The sequence below is a fragment of the Balaenoptera ricei genome, chromosome 11 (genome assembly GCF_028023285.1).
Source record: "Balaenoptera ricei isolate mBalRic1 chromosome 11, mBalRic1.hap2, whole genome shotgun sequence".
Taxonomy (NCBI): Eukaryota; Metazoa; Chordata; class Mammalia; order Artiodactyla; family Balaenopteridae; genus Balaenoptera; species Balaenoptera ricei.
Genome location: NC_082649.1, coordinates 36,441,814 through 36,460,179, shown reverse-complemented (window position 1 = coordinate 36,460,179; position 18,366 = coordinate 36,441,814). Strand labels below are relative to the sequence as shown.

The 18,366-nt window shown below is 38.5% G+C and overlaps 1 protein-coding gene across 1 annotated transcript in view; it reads left to right on the top strand.

Annotated features, from left to right (window-relative positions):
- Positions 1 to 18,366, top strand: part of DNAH8 (dynein axonemal heavy chain 8) — a 329,367-nt gene that overhangs the window by 153,628 nt on the left and 157,373 nt on the right. Inside the window, exons 48-56 of the mRNA XM_059938771.1 lie at positions 1,188 to 1,322; positions 2,951 to 3,112; positions 5,109 to 5,355; positions 5,485 to 5,726; positions 5,814 to 5,954; positions 7,283 to 7,520; positions 11,191 to 11,333; positions 12,253 to 12,387; positions 13,181 to 13,303. Coding sequence (XP_059794754.1) covers positions 1,188 to 1,322; positions 2,951 to 3,112; positions 5,109 to 5,355; positions 5,485 to 5,726; positions 5,814 to 5,954; positions 7,283 to 7,520; positions 11,191 to 11,333; positions 12,253 to 12,387; positions 13,181 to 13,303 — 1,566 coding nt within the window. The remainder of the gene's footprint in view (positions 1 to 1,187; positions 1,323 to 2,950; positions 3,113 to 5,108; positions 5,356 to 5,484; positions 5,727 to 5,813; positions 5,955 to 7,282; positions 7,521 to 11,190; positions 11,334 to 12,252; positions 12,388 to 13,180; positions 13,304 to 18,366) is intronic.

Here is an 18,366-nt window from a genome sequence, read left to right as displayed (position 1 = left end):
GCAATTTTACCCTGATGCATGCTAATTAGGGAGTTAAAAAATTCCTTGACTCTTTTCTAAAGTATATTTATAATTAATTTGACCTATTAATTACGTATTTTTATTTTATTTTTTTTAAAAAATTATTTATTTATTTAGTTTATTTTTGGCTGCATTGGGCCTTCTTTGCTGTGCACCGGCTTCCTCTAGTTGTGGCGAGCAGGGGCTACTCTTCCTTGCAGTGCACAGGCTTCTCATTGCGGTGGCTTCTCTTGTTGTGGAGCATGGGCTCTAGGGTGCGCGTGCTTCAATAGTTGTGGCTCGCAGGCTCTAGAGCGCAGGCTCAGTAGTTGTGGCGCACGGGCTTAGTTGCTTCGCGACGTGTGGGATCTTCCCGGACCAGGGCTCGAACCCGTGTCCCCTGCGTTGGCAGGTGGATTCTCAACCACTGCGCCACCAGGGAAGCCCCCTAATTACGTATTTTTAAAACTTTCTTAATTTGAAATAATTATAGATTCACAGGAAGTTGCAAAGAAGTGTACAAGAGGTCCTGTGCACTCTTCACCCTGCTTCTCACAGTGTTGACATCTTATAACTATAGTACAATAACCAAACCAGAAGATCAACATTGGTACAATAAACAGAAATTACTAAGACTTCACCAATTTTTCATGCGCTCGTGTGTGTGTGTTTGTGTGTGTGTAGTCCTATGCAAACATGTGTAGATTCATGTAACCACCATCACAGTTAACATACACAACTGTTTATCACCACAAGGTTCCCTCCTGCTACCCCTTTATAGCCACACTCACCTCTCTCCCAAATCCCTATAGCCCCTTGTAGCCCTAATATTTTCTACATCTCTATAATTTTGTTATTTCAAGAATATTACATAAAGGGAATCACATAGTATGTAACCTGTTGGTCATGCATTTTAAATGGTTGCCACTCAGACTATCAGACTGTATTGTTCTCAAAAGATATTTAAAGTGTGAACACTGTATCATGCAGCTTGATCTTTCCAGTGGAGTGATCATTTTTCAGTCAAAGGAAAGGCGGGAGAATTGAGCTAATAAAACTTTGCCACTCAGCCACTCCAAAACTATAGTATATAAGTATCAGAATATCTACCTATATGTAATACATAGTGAGTCTACATTTAGAATTTTTCAATTGAATAATCTTTTTTCTTTCTTTTCTCATCTTAGGTTCATTATGACTTTGGGTTGAGAAATATTCTATCTGTACTGAGGACACTTGGATCTCAAAAAAGAGCCAGACCAGAAGATAGTGAATTAAGCACCGTCATGAGAGGACTAAGAGATATGAACCTTTCTAAATTGGTATCTTTCTTCTCTGAATTAATTTCTCTTTTAGGATTTTGACCTGGCTGACAAGTGGGGGTTGGCTCATGTGAAGCTGTTAACATTAAAAATTGCAGGGAAGTGGGACTTCCCTGGCGGTCCAGTGGTTAGGACTCCACGCTTCCACTGCAGGGGGCACAGGTTCAGTCCCTGGTTGGGGACTAAGATGCCACATGCCGTGTGGGCATGGAAAGAAAAAAAAAAATTGCAGGGAAGTTACCACTGAGCTGACCTTTCAGAGGAAGGCAACCCCCCTCCCCCACAAAAAAACCCCATGGCTTTGTATGACCCACATGGGCTGGAAATGCATCCTTTTATCAGTTGTGTGCCATGAAACAGGCTTCATCAGTGGGCTCCAGCCCCCAAATGTCAGTCCATTATTCATAATGTAACACAGATTCTAAATATGAAAATCTGGATTCACAGGGAACCATGAAAGCTTTTTTTGCTTTCTCTGTATGTGACTAGCTTAGCTATGTCTCTCCCAAAACAGCAACACCATTTCTGTTTTCCAAATATGCATTAAAAGTTTGCTGTAGAGGGTATAATAATTATTTCACCGATTTCATGCTTGTCACAATTACAGCCAGGTTGTTTTAAACTGGTTGACGGACAGGTTCATGTGGCTTTTATTCAGGGGCTTCTGTATGCTACGTATCATGTCCATGCCCTGGGAGTACAAGGTTGAGAAAGAAATGGATCTTAGGAGCTCGCATTCTAGTTACAAAACTAACAACTAACATCCGTGTAGTTCATGACTATTACAAAACCTATTCAGGGGTATTGTCTTCTTTGAGTCTTACAGCCACTCTGGGGGATATGGGCGGCTATCGTGCTTATTGCCATTTTCCTTATGGGAGAGGCACGTGTGTAGGACTCACCCATAATCACAGTCAGTTGATAAGCTGGAACAAAAGTCCAAGAGACTTTCTGATGGCTAAATCCTCTGCTCCCCCCAGAGTATAGCTCACTGCCTCCATTAATAATGGTACTCCTGAAACTTCTAGACGAGAGTTCCAGAAAGTATCCGGAGACCCTCCCCCACCAGAGAATAAGGAAAAATTCAGAGGGGGTCAGCAGTTGGGCATGGGGTTATCTCGGTATTAAAGATGTGGTAAATAAGGATTGGAGTCCATTTACTCCAACCTGCTGCTTTCAAGAGAGACAGAACGCTGCTCTGATGCAGTTTTCCAGCCAGTGTTGTATGAGCCAGATGTAACCCTGTAACATGCAGGGTTACAGATCTTTTCCTAATTTAAGTGAAGTATTAATACTCTCTTCTCATGGGATTGGGACTATTACTTGCATGTTTTTAAGGTTAGTGCATATACCTGTCTGTGGGAAGCAGAACATTCATAGGATAAAGAAATGAGATCAGACCTTGGAGCAGTAGACTGGAGAAGACCTTGAATGCCAGGGAACTTTGGGTGCAATGCCGTAGGTAACGTGGATTCCGTGGTGGTGTTTGGAAGAAAGTACTAGAGCACACACATGTGGCTAGGAGAGTAATAAAATGGTTCTTTGGGCATGAAGTGATAAGTGCTGTGAGCTTCTGCTACAAGCTTCGTTGTTGACTGAGTGAGTAAATTTGTTCTCTGCCACCTTAGATTGATGAAGATGAACCCCTGTTCCTCAGCTTAATCAATGACCTGTTTCCAGGATTACAACTAGATAGTAATACTTACGTGGAACTGCAAGCTGCAATAACCAACCAGGTTCACCTGGAAGGTTTGATTAACCACCCACCCTGGAATCTCAAACTTGTGCAGGTAAAACATTTTTAATCTGTTATCAGTATGATGCGCAGTGGGAGTTGTTAAAGATTGTCATTTGAAGAGAAGAACTTGTGAAATTAGTCTTACTTAATGTAAACGTTGAAACTAAATTAAAACACATCATTGCAAGAAGAGTCCTCAGTGAGAGGTGTTGGTCCCAGGGATGTTAGTGTAGATTTATACTAATCAAGCAGTTACTGAAGTTACTTACACCTGATGAGGTTAGGTTAGGTGGTAACCAGAATCTCGAGAACAGTTGGGAGGGGATAATAGGTTATAAAAACGCAGGGAGATGGAATGACCCAGCTGGCTCTTGTGCCAGTCGGGCAGCATCTCCCATAGCTGGGGGCCTTCATAGGGCATGGAGCCTGAGGAATCTGGGGGTGGTACTTTGCTCCTGCTTTGTGTGTGGGCATGTTCACACCTAAACTCAATCCTTTGCCTGTGTCTCTTGGTGTGTTTCTGTCCCTAACATTTCATCCTTGTGACAACCTACCAATGATTTTACCAAGCAGAGCCAAGAAGCTGTAGCAGAGACGCTGAATTAAATCCCCATGAGCTTGATGCATTGGGGGTATTTTCCAGGGCTTTTGGAAAATGAAGGTGCCGAAATTGTGGAGAGTGTTAAAAACTGCATTTGAAAAAGAGCGATTCTTTTTTTAACTTACTCTTCTTGCCACATCGTAAGCAGTTCAAGTGTATGAGACAGATCCAAATCTTACAAGGAAATATATAGGGAAAAGAAATCAAAGTATTTTTCATCATCTATGTTTTGGAAACCATTAAACATTTTTAAAAAATTTCTGGGAAGACATCATTTTACATGTGATATGTATACAGTATATTGAGTACTGAAATCTTAGTCACCTCAGTTGGTGGGGCACTAGAATATTGTGTTTTTATTTAATGTCAAACACATTACTGTTGAGTATAATATGGCCAGTGCCTCTGCTGCTTTTAAACTGTGGATTACAGAGGTAATACATTTCTACCTAATATGTGAGGAGAATAACTCAAATTTTACCTCTGATCAGCTGTGAGACCTTTGAATTGTTATTTTTATTAAAAGAAAAGATAGACAGGATATTGTAATAGACACCGTCCATGTTCTTACTATGTCTCCTTGAATCTCTTTTACCATATCCATGCGCCCCTTCCCCGGCTTCTAACACTGTGATTCCAATCCCACATATATATATACCACTCTCTGCAGGAGGGTTCACCAACCCCACATTTTTTGGCAGGCACAAAGCGCAGGCAGTGCATGGGAGTTAATTTTCCCCTGCTCCCGAAACAACCTTCTTTAGTGAAGGACTTGTGGGTGATGCAGTAGGAAAGTCAAGCTCTCCTGCTTCCAGATGGAACAAACACAGAGGTGTAACTTATGTTCCAGAGTGCCCCGCAGGGCCAGTCTTAAGTCTCCCTGCTACAGGATTTTGTCCTCAATCACACCTTGTTTGACCTCTCCCCATTTTTTCCTGCTTCCCTTACTCCATTAAAAGTTTCCCTGGTGAACACTCATTTGCACAGGAACCTTCACCTCGAGCTGTGCTTCTGGGGAACCAAAAGGCTGGTGCGTGTTTAACTTGGGTCTTGGTTGAGTTGGTTTGTATTGCTGCTTTCCACCACCGGGGGGCAATATCACCACACAAACTGCTCCTTATGCATCAGCAAACTAAAATCACAAGGAACAGTAGATTGAGACCCCAAAACTAGATCCTGAATTAATTATTTCCAAAATGTAATTAAAGTTCCACATTGTCACTACTTTATCACTTATATCGTTTTATAACGTGCTGCTCATTTGCTATCCACCTCTAGTAAAACAAAAAAAAATTTTGGGGGGGCATATTCTCCTCTTTTAAATAGTGAACAAGTTACTTTAATGAAAAACCTATTTAAATCTTTTAAAATTTCTGCACACAACTTCTATGAATGTCAGCAAGAGACTCATAAGTTACATCTTTCAATTGATTATCTCATTGTGTAGTTATATGAGACGTCTCTGGTACGCCATGGTTTGATGACTCTTGGGCCCAGTGGTTCTGGGAAGACAACCGTTATAACAATCCTGATGAAGGCACTAACAGAATGCGGAAGGCCTCATAGAGAAATGCGAATGAATCCAAAAGCTATTACGGCTCCTCAGATGTTTGGCAGACTGGACACGGCGACCAATGACTGGACAGATGGGATTTTTTCTACTCTGTGGAGAAAAACATTAAAAGCTAAAAAAGGTACACATAAACTCTTTTCTGGTGATCATTCTTTCCCCCTGCCAGTTTATCAATAACACAGTATTGGTTTAATTTTCTGTTTTGATTATCTGCAGGTGAAAAGTGATTTTCTGTTTTCATTATTGGCAGGTGAAAACATTTTCCTCATTTTAGACGGCCCTGTTGATGCCATTTGGATCGAGAACTTAAATTCCGTGTTGGATGACAACAAAACCCTCACACTGGCCAATGGCGATCGCATCCCCATGGCCCCTAACTGTAAGCTTTTGTTTGAAGTCCACAATATTGAGAACGCCTCTCCGGCCACGGTTTCTAGGATGGGCATGGTCTACATCAGCAGCTCTGCTCTCAGCTGGAGGCCAATACTGCAGGTGGGGACGACAGACCCGCAGAAGCGCGTTCAGTGTATTTCCACGTCTCACTCTCTTATAAACAGAGACTCTGTTTCTTTGCTGCAGGCGTGGTTGAAGAAACGTACTATACAGGAAGCTTCTGTATTCCTAAGTCTGTATGATAAAATGTTTGAGGATATATATACATTTATGAAACTGAACCTCAATCCGAAAATGCAACTCTTAGAGTGCAACTATATTGTGCAAGTAAGTATTTTTCTTTGTACATTCACTACTTAGATGTGAGATTCCCCCCCACCCCTACCACTCAGTTGCAGTTTAGAAGTATCTGAAATGGATAATTCACACAGTCCCATCAAAATCTTTTTGTGATGTGGAGGTGAAGGCTCTGAGAAGTTTGATTCCTATTAAAGATCTTATTGACGCTCTTACTGCCATCTCTTCATGAGTTTCACTTCCTAGGGGGGTATTGTCAGGGGAAGAGGAATGAACTGTCTTTCCCACCGTCAAGCTTAGTATAACCTTCCCAGAAAGAGTGTCCAAAAATGAGAGTAGACTAAATAAATAAAGCTGGAAGTTCTACAGAAAAGCACAACAATGAGCTGGTGGCAGGCAGGAAAATTTGGGTGGCAGTCTTGGCTTTGCAAATTTACTATATATATTAGATAGGGAAAACCTTTGAACAATTCTCCAAGTAGTTTGTAGAATTATGTTTTTCCCCCTCTTCTCAGTTTTTCTTGTTAGTCTTTGGAAGAAACAGAACTAATCATAGATTTTTCAGAGGCTCTCCTGATTCTAGTCCATAGGTGATCTCTCATTATCCCATTCTAGTGCTTTGATTCTCTCTTAGTGTGAGGGATGTCAGTCAGGGAGGGTGGGTAGCTTAGAACTGATACACGAGGCCCAAATGTAAGTGCAAATCTTATCTTGAAATAATTTTGTTATGAAAGACAAAGGATGTCTTACTGTAGATACATTTCTTTCTGATGCCATATGGGGTTTGGCACACTTTTTATTAAAGGGGCAAATAAGTGTTTTAGACTTTGCACAGCTTTCTGTCTCAGCCCCTCAGCTCTGCTGTTGCATTGCAAAAGCAGCCAGACACAATGAACGAGTGTTCACTGTGGCAAATAAAACTTTATTTGCCAAACAGGTGGCTGGCCCCTGGGGCACAATTTGCTGAGCCTTACAACATGTTAAAATAAATAAAATCTCTGATCTATAAAATTTGGAATAACCAAACTTTAGAACCAGAAACTACCTTAGGAAACATCTAGTCTAGGCCTTTTGCTTTTGAGATCAGGAAACTGAGACTCAGAGATGTTAGTGGCGTGAGCTGGGGCACCTCCAGATTCCCAGTTTGGTGTCCTTTCTGCTAGATCATGCAGTCTGCCTAAAGCAGAATGGCCTTTCTTCTAAATGCTGCTAGCTGTAGGACACTGATCAAGCAATATCTGGAGATATATTTGTTTTCTTCTCTCTTTCTCTCCTTTTAAATTTATTATCATTTAAAAATGTTTATTTAAAATATCTAAATATAAAACTTTATTTTATTGTATTTTAAATATTTTCAGTCTCTCAGTCTTCTGGAAGGTTTAATTCCCTCCAAAGAAGAAGGTGGCATTTCATGTGTCGAACATCTTCATAAATTATTTGTGTTTGCTCTAATGTGGAGTTTAGGAGCCCTTCTGGAATTGGAAAGCAGAGACAAGCTTGAAGCCTTTTTACGAAATCATGAAAGCAAGTTAGACTTACCAGAAATACCTAAGGGCACGAATCAAACCATGTATGAGTTTTATGTTACTGATTATGGTAAGCACAGTGACTTATACCTGAAATAAAATGACATTTTTTTAAATGGGAAAAAGATAAACTCCGTAAGCTCTTCTGTGGGGAAATATTAAACCAATCATGAATAACATAATTGCTAATACCATTTTTAAAGGGCATATATGCAGGGAACAGTAGGATTTTGCATATGGGCCAGGCTGGGAATAGTTATAGAGGCTCTTGACTTCTCCTTCTTTTGCAGTGGTCTCAGTGAAATCTAACATAAATAAGTTAGCAACACTTCTTACAGCATCTATTTTCTCTTGCTTGAAGAGGAAGGGTAGCCGTATAGAGAACACAGATTCTTCATGTTGCAGAGCATAGTAATGCTCGTGAGAGATCAGTCTTAGAACTTCTCTGTTGGAAATGTCAGAATAAGCAGAGAATGAACCAAGCAGATGGGATCCTACTTACACGTAGCAGACTCGGCAAAGTCCAGTGCTGTCACCTCAGCCCCCTAGCCTCCTGTGTGTGGTAGGGCCCAGCTCACCTCTCCCTAAAAGAAACTAACAACTAAATGCACCCTTAAATCTAGCTATGAATTCTCTTAGAATCTAGAGCCAATCCAAAGATGGTTCTTTGAAAAGATCGATAAAATTCGTAAATCTCTTACCAGAGATATCAGGGAAAAAAAAGAGAAGACATAAATTACCATGATTCAGAATGAAAGAGGGAACATTACTACAAGCCCTAAAGATATTAAAAAATAAGTGAATATTAGAAACAATGTTACGAAAATACATTTGACAATGTAGATGAAATGGATAAATTCTCTGACACAAATGACCAAACCTCATCAAGAAGAAATAGATATCCTAAATATCCCTATATCTACTAAAAAATTTTGATTTATAGTTAAAAACCTTCCCACAGAGAAAACTTCAGGCCCAGATGACTTCACTGGTGAAGTACATCAAATTCTTAAGGAAGAAATAATACCAATTCATTCTACATAAACTCTTCCAAAATATAGAAAATGTAAGGAAGAAACACTTCCCATCCCACTTTATAAGGGTTTGTAAGTGCTGTCCTGATACCAAAAACAGAGAAAGACATTAGAAGAAAAGAAAACTATAGACCATTATCCCTCAGGAATATTGACACACCTTTCTTAATACAATTTTAAGAAATGAAATTCAATAGTATATAAAAGGATAACATATTGAGTTCCAGTGGGTATTTATTCTAGGGATGGAAGGTTGGATTAGCATTTAAAAACCAGTCAATGTAATTCACTATATTAATAGACTAAAAACCAAACAAATTATATAGTCCTCTGAATCATTGCAGAAAGAGCACTTGGGGACTTCCCTGGTGGTCCAGTGGTAAGACTCTGTGCTCCCAATGCAGGGGGCCTGGGTTCAATCCCTGGTTGGGGAACTAGATCCCACATGCCTGTCGTAACTAAGAGTCCACATGCCACAACTAAGAGTCTGCACGTCGCAACTAAGAAGCTCGCATGCCACAATGAAGGTCCCACATGCCGCAACTAAGACCTGGCATGGCCAAAATAAATAAATAAATAAATAAATATTTTTTTAAAAAAGCATTTGATGAAATTTAACATCCTTCCATGATAAAACAGTACACTAGGAATAGAAACTTTATCATTCTGATAAAGAACATCTGCAAAAAAGCTAACATTATACTTAATGGTGAAAGACTGAATACTTTCTTCCCAAGATCAGGAACAAGACAAGAATATTCCTTTCTCACCACTTCTATTAGACATTGTACTAAAGGTTCTAGCCAGTGCAATAAGGCAGTAAATAAATAAACATGAACAAACAAATGAAATACCTATAGATTGGAAAAGAACAAGTAAATCTCTCGTTATTTGCAGATAATGTAACCATCCTCGAAAAAATTAGAACTAGTAAATGAGTTTATCAAGGTCACAGAATGAAAGAACAATATATAATAATAATTTGTATTTCTACATGCTCACAACAAATTGGAAATTGAAATTTTAATATACCATTTAAAATAGCATTAAAAAAATGAAATATATAGGGATAAATTTAACAAAATATGTGTAAGATTTGTATACTGAAAACCACAAAATTGCTGAGAGAAATTAAAGAAGTCCTAAATAAATGGAAAGATAAATCACGTTTACAAATCAGAAAACTCAGTATTGTTAAGATGTTATTTCTCTCCAAATTGATCTATAGATTCTGTGCAATCATAGTGAAAATCCCAATAGACTTTTTTTGGTTGAAATTTATAACTGAATTATAAAATTTTATGCAAATGCAAAGGATTTAGGATAACCAAATCAATTTTTAAAAAACAAAGTTGGAGCACTCATACATCCTGATTTCATTAAAATTAAAATTAAAATCTATTTTAAAGTCACTATGAAAATAAAATTCCCATTCCAGCCACAGAATGGGAAGAAATGTTTGAAAAATATATATCTGATAAAAGAATTTTATCCAGAATACATAAAGAACTCTTGCAATTCAATAATAAGTGGACAGCCAATCCAAATTTCTTAAATAGGCAATAATTTTAAATAGATGCTACACCAAAGAAGATTTATGAATGGTGAAAAAAGCACATGAAAAAATATTCAACATGATTGGTCATCAGGGAAATGCAAATCATTACACAGCCACTAGAATGACTAAAGTCTAATTAATTTAATGGCTAAAATTAAAAGGTTAATAATACCAAATATTGGAGAGAATGTGGAACAAGTGGAGCTCTCACATCCAGTAGCATATCCACTTTGCTAACTACACAATGGTACACAATATACAGCCACTTTGAAAAACACTTTGGCAGTTTCTTAGAAGTTAAACATGCACTTAACCATAGAACTCCATAATTTGCAAGGAAAGTTGAAATTGAGGTTATTCCCCCAGTGATGAATGTTTGCTTTGCTACTATCAAATGTGTGCTCCTCTGCTCTCTTTCCATGCATTCTGTATACACAGTAACTTTTTTGGTACAATTCTGAATCATGGTATCTTTTGGAAGATCTTTAAAATGGCAGTTAAATTCAAGAATGCAATACCAACAATGCAAGTCATTCAATTTAAATGGCAACCGTATGAACATCTCTCATCAAGTTTGCATAGCCAGCAGCGATTCTGACATAATAGATTGAAAGGAGGTTCCAGAGATGATAAAATGTAAATAAAATATTTTTCTTAGAATTGATGAAATGCACTTACAATAATTATTATAACAATAATATCAGTCAGTAAATTAGCAGTGACTATAAGTTAGGAATTTGGGCACATTATTAACACTAGTTTTAGGGCCAGGTTTATTTTTTCCCATTTCTCATGGCAAACATCCTATGTCCAGTAATCTACAATCCTTTTTTTGGTCTTTCCCATCCTTTTAGTTAATGTGGTTTTCCTACTAGATACTAAACATATCATTGGTTGTAATTCCATTTCAGACCAAGAGCTCTCTAGATAAATAATTAGCAATTTAAAGCTGACTTTGTAAAGAGGCAAAAACAAATTTAAATTATCAAATGCCACATACATTAGATAAGCAGATATGTTAACGTGTTTTACAAAAATGTTTTAAATGTTTATATATTTCTGTTAATTGGTTATAGCACTTGTGTTTTGTATTGAGATAACTTCTGAAGAATGCAGTTTTATTAAGATCAGTTTTAATTATTGTATAGGTGATTGGGAGCATTGGAGTAAGAAACTTCAGCCATATTATTATCCAACTGACAGTGTTCCAGAATATTCATCAATTTTGGTTCCAAATGTTGACAATGTTAGAACAAATTTTTTGGTAGACACCATTGCAAAACAGCATAAAGTAAGTTTGATAGTTTTGTCGACTGAAAAAAAAATGCACAACCTAAAAGTCGAGAGTTATGTTTTATATGGTGGACATTCTTAGGACTTCAAGCCTGGGACACAGCATCTCAGATAGCACTGAGAAAAATGTTCCAAAGAGACAAGGCGGGTGGGGAGAAGCCAGAATATACAGAAGTTTTTGCAACAGAAGACCAGGTAGATGGAACATCAAAGAATTACTGTTAATGAAAAAAAGCCCAGATATCTCAAGTTATGGAATTTAGCGCTTTTCTGGGTATGGGAAGATGCAAGAGTCTGGGCTCACTGAAATCATCCCTTTGGTATGCACCTCAGCTATCTGGGGCCAGTATCCTGTGTTTTCTCTTCCTGAGTCTCCTCAGGGTGCACCGTCTGGGTGGCTGTAATGTAATGGCTTGATGGCTGCAACATCCTCGTTTACTGATATGGCAGGCAATATTTTAGTTTTCAGTTTCTTAGATGATTGCAAACCATGTAAGAAACACATCCCTTTTTACAACTATTGGTGGAAAAATTAAAGTACAAGGGGCCAGAGGTGGTGTCATTTCAGGGAAACCTGTTTGGTAAAGGAACTCCAGGTCCCAAGATTCACTCCAACTCAATCTTCCCTGAAATGCTGACTTCCAGCGTGCTAAGGAAAGTGGGTATCTGCTTACAAAGTCCTTCCCATGGTTAAGTGACTGCTCACCCACACTTTCTTCCAGCACTTTTATAGCATATATTTTACATTTAAATCTTTAATTCCACTAGGATTTACTTTGATGTAGGTCTAATTCTTAAAAGTCATCAAAAATTAGTTGTATTAGTTTATAGAATGAAAGAATGGCTACTAGAACCTTAATATATTTAAAACTAAACATCTTATAACACCTTTCAACATGATTATCCTACGATTGCAGGCTGTTTTACTCACGGGGGAGCAGGGAACTGCAAAAACTGTAATGATTAAGGCCTATTTGAAAAAATATGACCCTGAAATACAGTTATCTAAAAGTCTAAACTTTTCATCTGCCACAGAACCAATGATGTTTCAGGTAAAACCCATCACTTGCTGTAGTCATTATCGTATTAAATATATTAAGTGGTTGATACAATAAAATCTGTATGCAAATAAAACATTGATATATATATATAGTTGTCCCTCAATATCCATGGGGGATTAGTGCCAGGATCCCTGCTGGTATCAAAATCTGTGGATGCTCTAGTCCCTTACATAAAATGGGTAGTGTCTGCATATAACCTGTGCACATCCTTCCGTATACTCCAAAATAATCTCTAGATTCCTTACAATACCTAGTACAATGTAAATTCTATGTAAATAGTTGTAAATGCAATGTAAGTGCTATGTAAATAGTTTCCAGTGTGAGACAAATTCAAGTTTTGCTTTTTGGAACTTGCTGGGATTTTTTTTTCCAAATACTTTTGATGGAAGTTGGTTGAATCCAAGGATGTGGAAGCCATGGATATGAAGGGCTGACTGTATATATATATATATATATATATATATATATATATATCTCAAAAGAATTGGTGTTGAAGTTGGCATTCAGCTGTTTAACCTTCCTAAGGCTGACACGGAGGCCAAATCCAAATAGCATGTTTTGGCCTAATACTGAAGCTGAAGCTGAACATTGGAGTGTCTTTTAATATAAATTAATGATTAATATTGCAACTTATTTTTTAAAGTTTGCAATATTTATTTTAATAACAATATTTACACATATTAAACAAATAAGTCAATTATATTCTACTCTGAAAAGCATGTTCATCACTTTTAGAAATAGATTGAAATGTAATGCATAAGACAGACCATTTCCTTTTCTCTAGAGAACAATTGAAAGCTATGTGGATAAGAGGATGGGAAGCACATATGGGCCACCCGGAGGCAGAAAAATGACTATATTTATTGATGATATTAATATGCCCGTGATTAATGAATGGGGAGATCAGGTAGGACTAAAATATCTCATGTAGATTATATTTAATCAGTATTCTTAGTTATATATGAAAAGATCAATAACTGTCACTTTTTTAAGCCTAGTAACAATTCTCAGTCTTTTTTGGCTTCTTGGTTATAGATGACATTCTTCCTTCTTGAAATCCCTATATGCTTTCCCCTAACACTCCCTTCTGCCTCTCTGGCTGCTTGATTTCAATGTGCTTTCTGGCTTCTTTCTTCCTTTCCCCAGGGTTTTATCTTTGTTCTCTGATTTCCCACTCTATATACTCTCTCCCAGGAGTACCTGAAGTTTAGAAAACACTTTTTTTTTTTTTTTCAGCTGTGCCGCACGGTAGACGGGATCTTAGTTCCCTCACCAGGGATTGAACCCGTGCCCCTGCAGTAGAAGCACAGAGTCCTCACCACTGGACCACCAGGGAATTCCCAGAAAACAATTAAAAAAAAAAACCCAAAACTCTGCCATGCACCACTGTCCTACTTGTGATCGTCTGTCATCCCCAGACTCACTCCCCTTAGAGGACCTCACAGTTGCTGCCAGGGTTCTGCCTGTTCCTGATGGGATCCCCAACACGTCCTCCCACCACCGTCTACTGCCTCATCAACACCATTCATCTAGAGCCCACCAGGACCCGTCACATCCCTTCCACCCTTTATCCTGGTTCACCTCAGCCATCACCAGGATGTCAGGACTCCCAGGTCTGTCCGTGCTCATCCTGACACTAATCCCTATCAGTTCTGCTTGGCCCTTGTCTGGCCTCATCTCCTACTTTCCCCACTCCTGAAAACTTTCTGTGTGCCCTTGGCAGCCATGGTTCATCCACAAAATCCCCTGTAAATTCAGCTTCTTCTCTGAGCTTTTCCCTCACCTTCTTGCTCTAATGGAAACCCAGGATGCTGCTTTCCCTGCAGACTTCTCACCTGGAGGTGAGGGAGACGTCCTTCTCTGTTCTCATTGCCCTCTTCCCTGAAAACCTATCACTCTGACCTCACACCCACATGTTGTTGCAGTCATCTTGGACCCTTGGGTCACACCCGTCCCTCCCCGAAGATTTCAGTCCCCGGATGACTGTTACTCTCTCCAGGGCTGTCCCAGTCTGCAGGGCCAGCTTCATGGTGTGCACAGTGTGCCAGTGTGCCATTGCAGAGGGATTCGCACTTCAGAGGAACTTGCACGTGGTTTAATGCTCTGCTGTCACTGTCTTGAAATTCCTAATAATGATTTTTGAATAAAGACGCTTGAATTTTCATTTTGTCCTGAGCCTCACAAATTATGCAACCAGTCCTGCCTGTCATAATTCTCAGTGATGCCAAACAATATCTACATACATGATCTTGACCTCTTAGTTCCTTGACCTCAACTCCTCCAATGATCATGTCTTCCACTCCTTCTGAACTTACTCATTCATGCAGTCGTACCCTACACCTTGTCATTATCAGTAACTGTGATCCCTTCATTATCTCAGTTTCAAGCGTTTTATTCTCTGATCACCATGTCCACACTCTGTAGCTCATTCCCTCTACTACCCAGACTACAGATGGAGCTACCAGCCATTGTTCCTACCATCATTAAATTCTCCTTCATTTCTTCTCATTTCCTCGCTTCCTTCCTTTCCAGCTAAAATTCCATAATCCATCATTATAATCACAGTAGCATGCACCCTCTACTCATCTGTGAAAGCCTTAACCACATTAAATCCTTGTTAAGCCTCTTTGCTCACCAGCCACCTGCACCTATGCAGCCAAACTTGGCTGGAGAAAAACACACAATACTGCTTAAAATCACTTTAAAATCATGATTATGGACCTCAACTGAGCTCATAATACTACCCAGCAATTATACTGAATGTTTTGTGTTATTTATCTTTATCCTGTCTATTCCTATCCTACATTTACATTCAGGTTCCTTTCACACCATCTTTTTCTCAGACCTTGGACACCTTCATTTCCTTGCCCCCAGCTGAGCATGAAGTGCTACAGCCTTCTTCCTATTCCACTGAGGACATTGATTGATTTTTTTTTCCTTTTTCCTTTTCTTACTATCCATTTACTGCAGTCAATTTCTGTGTTCTAGTGGTTACCCTAGACAGTACATCCTACATACATAATCAAAAATAAAGATAATCTAACACTTCTTTCCCATTTTGTATATCCAGTGACCTTTGAACACTTTAGTTTCCTTTATCTTTCTCCTGATTTATAATTTTATTGTTGACTTGTATTTTAAGTCTATGTCTCTATTTTTATTTTTTATTAGCATAAATTATATTATTCACCTTTATATTGTGTTATGCCAGTTTTATTTATTTTTAAAAGATTTTTTATTGGACTATAGTTGATTTACAATGTTGTGTTAGTTTCAGGTGTACAGCAAAGTGAATCAGTTATACATGTACATATATCCACTCTTTTTTAGATTCTTATCCCATAGAGGTTGTTACAGAGTATTGAGTAGAGTTCCCTGTGCTATACAGTAGGTCCTTATTAGTTATCTATTTTATATATAGTAGTACGTATATGTCAATCCCAATCTCCCAATTTATCCCTCCCCCCATTTCCCCTCTGGTAGCCATAAGTTTGTTTTCTACGTCTGTGACTCTATTTCTGTTTTGTAAATAAGTTCATTTGTATCATTTTTTTAGCTTCTGCATATAAGCGATATCATGATATTTGTCTTTCTCTGTCTGACTTACTTCACTCAGTATGACACCTCTCGGTCCATCCGTGTAACTGCAAATGGCATCATTTTGTTCTCTTTTATGGCTGAGTAATATTTATATATGTACCACATCTTCTTTATCCATTCCTCTGCTGATGGACAATTAGGTTGTTTCCATGTCCTAGTTATTGTAAATAGTGCTGCAATAAACACTGGGGTGCATGTGTCTTTTCAAATTATGGTTTTCTTCAGATATATGCCCAGGAGTGGGATTGCAGGATCATATGGTAGCTCTATTTTTAGTTTTTTAAGGAACCTCCATACTGTTCTCCATAGTGGCTCTACCAATTTACATTCCCACCAACAGTGTAGGAGGGTTCCCCTTTTCTCCACACCCTCTCCAGCATTTATTGTTTGTAGATTTTTTTTTGAGGATGGCCATTCTGACCAGTGTGAGGTGATACCTCATTGTAGTTTTGATTTGCATTTCTCTAATAATCAGTGATGTTGAGCATCTTTTCATGTGCTTTTTGGTCATCTATATCTCTACTTTTAAAGTGAACTCCCATGAGGCATTATTTTTACTGTTTTATATATTCACTCTTTGTTTGCATTACATACTTCTTTACCACTTTTTTTACTCTTTATTCATTCTTAGAACTTCCTTAGGAGAAAATCTATTAGTGACAAACTCTTAGTTTTTTTGTTTGTTTGTTTGGTCTGCAGAAGTCTTTATTTCATCCTCTTTATTTGAAAGACATTGCTGGATAGAAAAATGTAGGTTGGCAGTTATTTTCTTTCATCACTTTAAATATCTGATTCCTGTCTTCTGTTTTCCTTGTTGCTGTTGAGAAGTCAACTACCACTTAGTCATTGCACCTCTGAAATTAATCTGCATTTTCTCACTTGTTGCCTTAATTTCCTGTGATTTTTTCTTTTTTGAATTATGTTCCTTGGTGTAGATTTATTTGTATTTATTTGCTTGGGATTCACTGGGACTTATGAATCTGTGGTTTGGTGTCATGTCAGTTCTAGAAAATTCCCAGTTCTTATCTCTACAAATATTGTCTCTGCCTCACTTTCTTTCCCTTCTTATCAAACTCCAAATGTATATTAGACTTTCTTCTTTGCCCTCTATGTTTCTGTCCTCCTTTTCTATACTTCCCAACTTTTTCTGTCTCCAATACTTAGTCTAGATAATTTCTCCTCTCCTGTCATCCATCTCACTAATTTTTTTCTCTGCTTTGTCCAATCTGCTGTCAAATTCATCCATTGAGTTTTAATTTCAGTTGCTATTTGATTCTTATTTTCTTTCAAGTGCGTTGTCATTTTTACTCCTTGCATATATTTTCAAATCATTGTCTATTTCTTTAAACATGTTGAGCATAGTTGTTTTAAAGTCTATGTCTGTTAATTTCAGCATCTGAAGTCTATATGGGTCTGTTTCTGCTCTCTGTTGTTTTAATAGTTCTTGTTCACGTTCAAACTGTCTTGTTTTCTGTAAGTACCTTTGACTGCTTGCCAGGTCATTGCCCTTAAAAAATTACCTATGGCTGTTTCTTAAAGCCTAGGATGAATGTGTCCTCAACCAGACAGGTTTGAGTTTTCTTCTGTCAGATCCTTAAGCGCTTATTCAGTCAGGATCATCTCAAAGCAAGGTTAATATTTGAAAGTCTCTGGCCCACTTAGGCTATGCATACCCATGGTGCAAGTCTGTGCAAGTGTCATTCTAAGGCTACAACCTCCCAGGGAAGGCTTCTTTTTCTTTTTTCTTTCCCTTTTCCTCTCCCATTCATCAGGGATCCAGGGCAGATAGACCTCTCAGCAGTTCCTGTAAGGTGAGGAGAGAGGAGGCATATTTGATATCATCTATAAGATGAAAAGCTCCTGAATTCAGACTTTTTTAATCCAATTAAGGATGTCTTGTTGGATCTCAAACTTAACATGTCCAAAACTAAATTCCTGTTACTCCCTAAACCTGCTCCTCCAACAGTCTTCTCCGTCTCAAGAAATAGCAACTCCACATTCAGCCTGTTAGGAAATCATGTCGGCTCCATCTTCAAACTATATCCAGGATTTGACTGCTGCTCATCACTCCATTGCTAACACCTGGTGTGAGCCGCCATCTGTCTTCTTGATCATTACACATGCCTCCTCATTGTCTCCCCATTTCCCTTGCCCCTCTCAATCTATCCTCATATCAGCAACCAGTTAAAACATGTGTCATGGGACTTCCCTCATGACACAGTGGTTTATCCACCTGCCAATGCAGGGGACGCGGGTTTGATCTCTGGTCCGGGAAGATCCCACATGCCGCAGAGCAACTAATCCCGTGTGCCACAGCTACTGAGCCTGTGCTCTAGAGCCCACGAGCCACAACTACTGAGCCCGCATGCC